This window comes from Colobus angolensis, unplaced genomic scaffold, assembly GCF_000951035.1.
Source record: "Colobus angolensis palliatus isolate OR3802 unplaced genomic scaffold, Cang.pa_1.0 Scaffold38, whole genome shotgun sequence".
NCBI classification, from domain to species: Eukaryota; Metazoa; Chordata; class Mammalia; order Primates; family Cercopithecidae; genus Colobus; species Colobus angolensis.
The window spans coordinates 539,607-547,778 of NW_012117154.1; the positions used below are offsets into that span (position 1 = coordinate 539,607).

Below are 8,172 nucleotides of genomic sequence, written 5' to 3' on the forward strand. Positions count from 1 at the left end.
CGAGGTGGGAGGATCACTGTCAGGAGATCGAAACATGGTGAAACCCCGTCTCTACTAAAAATACAAAAAATTAGCTGGGCGTGGTGGCGGGTGCCTGTAGTCCCAGCTATTAGGGAGGCTGAGGCAGGGGAATCGCGTGAACCTGGGAAGTGGCGGTTGCAGTGAGCCAAGATCACGCCACTGCACTCCAGCCTGGGTGAGCAGAGTGAGACTCCATCTCAAAAAAAAAAAAAAAGAAAGAAAATATGGCTGGTAAAATGTAATGTCTGCAGAGGCTCCTTACAGGCTAATTTGCTCGTGAATGTCATGTGCACATTGCCCCCGCCCCCCGCCCCAGCGTCCCTGCAGGATGGAATGGCGTGGAGATTCACGGTGTCAAAGTCCTTCCTTGTCAGGCCATAGTAAGTTTTGTCCTGTTCCTCATCTGGTTCCAATTGAACTCTGGAATCTGAAGATTTGGGTTTTCTGATGCACCGCTCCAGGCCATTTCAGCACTTTATAAATTTATTTATTTATTTTTGAGACGGACTCTCGCTCTGTTGCCAGGCTGGAGTGCAGTGGTGTGATCTCAGCTCACTGCAACCTCTGCTTCCCAGGTTCAAGTGATTCTCCTGCCTCAGCCTCCTGAGGAGCTTGGGACTACAGGCACACGCTACCATGCCCAGCTAATTTTTTTGGTATTTTTAGTAGAGATGGGGCTTCACCATGTTGGCCAAGATGGTCTTGATCTCTGTTTTATATTTTTTGAGATGGAGTTTCACTCTTGTTGCCCAGGCTGGAATGCAATGGCACAATCTTGGCTCACCACAACTTCTGCCTCCTGGGTTCAAGTGATTCTCCTGCCTTAGCCTCCTGAGTAGCTGGGATTACAGTCATGTGCCACCACACCTGGCTAATTTTGTATTTTTTAGTAGAGACGGGGCTTCACCGTGTTGGCCAGGCTAGTCTTGAACTCTTGACCTCAAGTGATCTGCCCACCTGGGCTTCCCAAAATGCTGGAATTACAGGAGTGAGCCACAGCACCCAGGCTGAGTTCACATCCTGCCCTCATCCAGAAGCTCTTCACCATCAATTGCCAAGACTGGTTCCTCCAAGCCCTTTCTACATCAGCCTCATCTGTGCACAGCTCCCTGTGACCACTGCTCTCCTTGAAATACGGATCTGATAGTTGGACTCCCTGACTCAAAAATCCACCTCCAGTTCCTGTATCCAGAGTCAAACCTAAACTCAACAGCGGGTATTCAAGGCAAATGTCACCGTTTGAGCCCTTTGCCCATCACAGTGTCTCACTTGTACCACACCAAGCTCCTCACCGCTCCCCACCTGCGCCCTCTGTTTTCCTGCCACTCTGAAGTTGTTTTTTTTTTGAGATGGAGTCTCACTCTGTCATCCAGGCTGGAGTGCAGTGGCAGAATCTTGGTTCACTGTAACCTCCGCCTCCCAGGTTCAAGTGATTCTTGTGCCTCAGCCTCCCGAGTAGCTGGGATTACAGGCATGCACCACCACGTCCACGCCCAGCTAAATTTTGTATTTTTAGTAGAGACAGGGTTTCACCATGTTGGTCAGGCTGGTCTCGAACTCCCAACCTCAGGTAATCCACCTGCCTCAGCCTCCCAAAGTGCTGGTATTACAGGCATGAGCTACCGTGCCCAGTACTGCCACTCTGAATTTGATGCTCTCCTCTGCCAAAGTAGTCTTAGAATTGCAAATCCACATGCCACAGATGTCTCTGCGAGGCCCGCCACGAGCCCGTTCCTGATCTTCCTTCATGCTTAGAATCATGGGTGTCTCACCATGTGATGCTCTGTAGCATGGTTATTTGCACACATGTGAGTTTCTGTCCATTAGATGGTAAAATGCTGGACCGAGGCACTGTGTCTGACTCCTTTCATCGGAATTCTTCACAGTGCCTGGGACATTTTGGGCCACGGTAAGAGGAACACAGGCTTATCAAATACTGATAAGGTGTGTAAATGCTCTAACATTGACATTGATAGGTACAATTGCAGGCGACTTACATTCTGTGGTTTAACACCTCAGGATGTCACCTTCCAATGCTCCTGCACTGTCTCTGTGTTTGTATGTGTCTGTCGTTACAGCTTGAACCTAGGGCTGACCAACAACACACTTTTGGATCAAAGGGAGCCTTTGGGTTTCAGCATCCTGTAAGGTAATATATGACTTCACAGTAAGTAATCTGTAATTTCCTTTTAATATAGCCGTTAATACACTTTAGTGTCTTCAACCACACAGATTTTCAACAAAGTGGAAAATAATTCAATATATTCTTTGGTATTGTTTAGTTTCCTTATACCAAGGGTATTTTGTTGGATTTCTGGAATCCATTCATGTATTCATCCATTGAGTGTTTTCTGCAAAGTGCAGTTGGCCTCTCTCTTTTCTCTATACCTTTTATTTCTACTTCTCATTACGTATTATGCCTTGTATTGTATTGATATAATTGCATATGAATTGTATATGCATATATAAAAACTTAGATATTGAGGTATATTTCTATTGTCCTACCAGGATATAAGCTAGTGTACTGTCTAGTGCAAAGTCGACCTTCAAAATCTGTATGTTCAGGGTGGGCATGGTGGCTCATGCCTGTAATCCCAGCACATTGGGAGGCTGAGGATGGGTGGATCACCTGAGGTCAGGAGTTCGAGACCAGACTGACCAACATGGTGAAACGCCATCTCTACAAAAAATACAAAAAAATTAGCTGGGCATGGTGGCGGGTGCCTGTAATCCCAGCTACCTGGGAGGCTGAGGCAGGAGAATCACTTGAACCTGGGAGGTGGAGGTTGCAGTGAGCTGAGATCACACCATTGTACTCCAGCCTGGGTGACAAGAGCAAAACTCTGTCTCCAAAAAAAAAAAAACAATCTATGTGTTGAGTCAATGGTTGGCTCCGGCACAGGGGGTGCCAAGCACCTTTGAGAGCGCCTTTTCCTCCTGCCTCTGAAGTGTGTGTCGTGGTCCTGGTGGTGACCAGAATTCTCACTGCTGTATCCATCTACACTCCGTCCGTTTTAGACAAGTGGCTCATGTTTAGGATTTCCGCCTGTCTCTCTGTCTCTGTCTCTTTCTTATTCTCTGTCTGTCTTTCTCGATCTCCTTTACTAAAATTAACCTTGCCTGGGCCGCCTCCACTCCTCCAGGTGCCTTTGCCTTGTTACTCTATAAGACTGGAAAGCTGAATACAACCCAAAGACGCTCATGTGTAGGCATGAAGCTCAGACCCCTCAGACTGGTTAGAAGGAAGCTTTCCTTGTATGCCTTACACCAATAGTTTTTTTTCTCTTCTGACATCTCACTCTGTCATCCAGGTTGGAGTGCAGTGGTACAGTCTCAGCTCACTGCAACCCCTGCCTCCTGGGCTTAAACGATCCTCCCACTTCACCCTCCTAAGTGGCTGGGACCACAGGTATGTGCCACCATGCTCTGCTAATTTTGTAATTTTTTGTAGAGACAAGGTCTCACTATATTGCCCAGACTGGTCTTGAACTCCTGGGCTCAAGCTATCCTCTTCCCTAGACTTCCCAAAGTGTTGGGATTACAGGCATGAGCCGCAGATACTGGCCACACCAATGGTTTTCAATCCTCATAGAATTACTAGTGGAGCTTTTAAAAATACAGATGCCTGGGTGGTTCTCCCAGGTGCTTTGACTCACTTGTTCTAGGGAAAGACCCAGGCATCGAGTTTGTTTGTTTGTTTGTTTTGAGATGGAGTCTCACTCTGTTGCTCAGGCTGGAGTGCAGTGGTGCGATCTTGGCTCAACTGCAACTCCACCTCCCAGATTCAGGTGATTCTCCTGCCTCAGCCTCCCAAGTAGCTAGAATTACAGGTGTGTGCCACCCTGCCTGGCTAATTTTTTTTTTGTATATTTAGTAGAGATGGGGTCTCACCATGTTGGCCAGGCTGGTCTCAAACTCCTGACCTCAGGTGACCCACCCACCTTGGCCTCCTAAAGTGCTGAGATTACAGGCGTGAGCCACTGCACCTGGCTTGTATTTTTACAGACTCCCCACGGGGTCTTAATGTGCAGCCAGGACTGAGAGTCACCACCCTGCTTCATGCCCTGCAGGCATCCAGTCGCACCACCTACCCACAGCTGGCCTCACAGACACACTGCTGCTGCTCCCATTTTTGTTTTGTTGTTGTTTTTTGTGTTTGACACAGAGTCTCGCTCTGTCACCCAGGCTGGAGTGTAATGGTACGATCTTGGTCACTGCAACCTCTGCCTTCCAGGTTCAAGTGATTTTTCTGCCTCAGCCTCTGGAGTAGCTGGGACTACAGGTGCTACCATGCCCGGCTAATTTTTGTATTTTTAATAGAGATGGGGTTTCACCATGTTGGCCAGGCTGGTCTTGAACTCTTGATGTCAGGTAATCCACCCGCCTTGGACTTCCAAAGTGCTGCGATTACAGGCGTGAGCCACTGTGCCCGGCCACCTTGTTTTTGATTGGTTGACAATGCTGTGACTGACAAAGCATGAGCTGCAGCCATGCATTGCACACTGGATATACAATTTCACTTTATATTTTTACTACAGAAAATTTCAGACATACACAAAAGTGGAGCGAATAGTACAGTGAACCCCATGTACCCATCACCCGCCTCAATAGTTATCAACGGTCTGAGCTGATCATATTCATCACCCGCAACTATGTTGTTGTTGTTAGCATATTTTATTTTATTTATTTTATTTTGAGATAGGGTCTTGCTCTGTTGCCCAGGCTGGAGTGCAGTGGTGTCATTGCAGCTCACTGCAGCCTCCACCTCCCCAGGCTTCCATCTCAGCCTCTGGAGTGGCTGGGACTACAAGTGCACACCACCACACCCAGTTAATTTTTTGTTTTTTTGTGTGTGTATTTTTCGGATACGGGGTTTTGCCATGTTGCCCAGGCTGGTCTCAAACTCCTGGGCTCAATTGATCCTCCTGCTTTGGCCTTCCAAACTGCTGAGATTACAGATATGAGCCAATGAGCCACTGTGTCCCACCCCAGCATATTTTAAAGCAAATCTCAGACATGCTAGGAATTCACCTGTGAATACTTCAGTATAAATACCTAATTGTAAACATGGCTAAAAATGGAACTATGCTCATATTTCTGTCTTAGATGAATATATACATTCTGTCTGTTGCAGAATTTCTCAACCTTAGCACCGTTGGCACTTTGGGCTTGGTAATTCTTCATGGTGGGAGCTAGCCTGGGCCTCGTAGGGTGTTTACCAGTATTCCTGACCTCTACTCACTAAATGTCAGTAGCTTCCCCTCAGTTCTGACAATCAAAAACATCTCCAGACATTGCCAGATGTCCCCTGGAGGTCGAGAACCACCGGTCTATTGGATATCTTATGAAGTAAAGAACTATCATCCATTATTTATAGAAGGGTGTTTTCTCTCTCCTTTTCTATCTGAAAAAAAAGGATATTGAAATCAGCTTTACAAGTAAGCAGTGATGAATTGACAAACTTACTTCCTCAGAGGACTACAGAGAAAAATGCAAATAAATTAATGAATGAAAAGCAGGTCGAGGCATGGTGGTTCACACCTGTAATCTCATACTTTGGGAGGCTGAGGCAGGAGGATCACTTGAGCTCAGGAGTGACAGACCAGCCTGGGCAATATGGCTAAACCCTGTCTCTATGAAAAATATAGGCCGGGCGCGGTGGCTCACGCCTGTAATCACAGCACTTTGGGAGGCCGAGACGGGCAGATCAAGAGGTCAGGAGATCGAGACCATCCTGGCTAACACGGTGAAACCCCGTCTCTACTAAAAAAATACAAAAATTAGCAGATCGGAAGGCGGGCGCCTGTAGTCCCAGCTACTCAGGAGGCTGAGGTGGGAGGAACCCTTGAGCCACGAAGTTCAAAGCTGCAGTGAGCTATGATTGCCCCACTGCACTCCAGCCTGGGTGGCAGAGTGAGACCCTTTCTCAAAAACAAAGAAGAAAGGAAATAAGTAAAGGATAAGAGATTATGGCCGGGAGTGGTGACCCACGCTTGTAATCGCAGCACTTTAGGAGGCCGAGTTGGGCAAATCATTTGAGATCAGGAGTTCGAGACCAGCCTGACCAACATGGTGAAACCCCGTCTCTAGTAAATACAAAAACTAGCCAGGCGTGGTGGTGGGTGCCTGAAATCTCAGCTACTCGGGAGGCTGAGACAGGAGAATCACTGAACTCAGGAGGCGGAAGTTGCAGTGAGCCGAGATTGCACCACTACACTCCAGCCTGGGTGTGAGAGCGAGACTCCCTCTCAAAAAAAAAAAAGAAAGATTATGGGGAGGGGATATCTTAATACTTGCCATGTATGAGCAAATCCAAAATTCTATAAAAACCTGAAATTTAGGGGTTCCAAATTTTACATACTTAAATTTTCTTTTTTCTTTCTCTCTTTTATTTCCTTTTTTCCTCAGCACATCTTTTTTATTCTGGCAGAGCAAGGGACTTGTGCCTCCAATTTCTCTATGGCAACATCTGGAAAACTTAGCTGCTTCTCTAGACCAGGGTTTCAGAGATGTCAGAGTAAATTTCCTCCAGAATCCAAGGGGTTACAGCATTTCCCATGCTGCAGGGGACAGAGGGTGGGGTGGGAGAGTGCACCTTCACCCAAGTGGGACATCAATTATCCAAGAAGAGTCAAGTCCCCTGTTTGATCAGAGTGAGCCTCCAAATCTTAGAATTCAATGTTTTCAGTTGCCTTTTACCTTCCTTGAAGCACACCCTTTTCCTTGCGACTGTCTAAATTGACTGGCTGGGTCAGATTATAACTCACTTGTGAACTGGGATAGGTTTATCACCAGGTCCCTCCAATAGGTGCCTACAGTTCTCCGTTCTGATGGCTTAAATTCTGTGTGTTGTGAAGGCAAAGACCAGAGAGGAAGACTGGGGAGTTCTCTGCTTCTGGGAAAAAGCATCCTCTAGAAGGGGTTGAGGACGAGGTTCAGGTTGATGAATGGTGTATTTGTTTTTTAAATATTAGAGTCTGTTTACCCATGTCAAAGCGTCAAGAATACCTGCAGAGCTCCGGGGAGCAAGTGCTGGCCAGTTTCCCAGTGCAAGCCACGATTGACTTCTACGACGATGAGTCCACTGAGTCTGCTTCGGAAGCTGAAGAGCCAGAGGAAGGACCCCCGCCCCTCCATCTTCCGCCCCAGGAGGCAGGAGGTCTGCAGGAAAAAGGCAGAGACCAGGGCATCAACTGAGGGCAGCGATCCTCAAGAGGGGGTGACCCCTGGGGTGAGGGTCTGCTCCCTCACGGCGACTCCTCAAGGGGCGGCGTGTGCTCCTCATCCAAATGAGTCTGTCTCTGTCTCCTGGGCCCTGCTCCGGGACCTGCCCCAACATTCTCTTGGGGACACCTGAGCCAGGACACCGCGCATCCCTGCTGAGTGTACAGAGGCTGGAGACTTCTCGGGCAGCCCCTGGCCCGCACACTACTCAGGGCAGAGAGTCAGCTTTTACTTTTCTTTCTCCTGGCGATTCGTTTTTGGTGCACTCATGCATACCTTTGAGAGAGGATTCCAGGACAAAGAGAAGGTCTGTGTCAACAGAGTTGTTACCTGGTAGAGCCCATTTTCACAGCTCCTTCGAGCACTGTCACTCGCTGATCAGGTAACAGATTCTTCCTAGTCACCCACTCCACCTCCTACTTAAACTGAGACTCATTACTTAGCTCTTTCTGCTTTTGTAAAAACAATTTAGATATTAAACCCCATTTTAATCTATCATCCAAGGGCAGATGCAGTTGCTTAGTAGCATTTTGAAAAACAAAACAAAAAAAGGTTTGGTTTCGTTTGGTTTGGTTTTGTGACAGAGTTTCGCTCTTGTTGCCCAGGCTGGAGTACAGTGGCACAATCTGGGCTCACTGCAACCTCCGCCTCTTGGGTTCAAGAGATTCTCCTGTCTCAGCCTCCCAAGTAGCTGGGATTACAGGTGTGCGCTAATTTTTTGTATTGTTAGTAGCGACTCGGTTTCACCATGTTGGTCAGGCTGGTTTTGAATTCCTGACCTCAGGTGATCCTTCTGCCTCAGCCTCCCAAAGTGCTGGGATTACAGGCATGAGCCACTGAGCCTGGCAAAAAAAAAAAAAAGTATTTATTAAAAAATATTTTTTTAACCCACCAAATAATTCCCATAAGAGTAACAGAAAGGACCAG

At 47.4% G+C, this 8,172-nt stretch overlaps 1 protein-coding gene across 1 annotated transcript in view; it reads left to right on the forward strand.

Moving 5' to 3' along the window:
• RIPPLY3 (ripply transcriptional repressor 3) overlaps nucleotides 1-7,772 on the forward strand; it is a 23,176-nt gene extending 15,404 nt beyond the window's left edge. The window contains 2 exon segments of the mRNA XM_011954214.1: nucleotides 2,100-2,170; nucleotides 6,996-7,772. Coding sequence (XP_011809604.1) covers nucleotides 2,100-2,170; nucleotides 6,996-7,314 — 390 coding nt within the window. The 3' untranslated portion in view covers nucleotides 7,315-7,772.
• The last annotated feature ends 400 nt before the right edge of the window (nucleotides 7,773-8,172 follow it).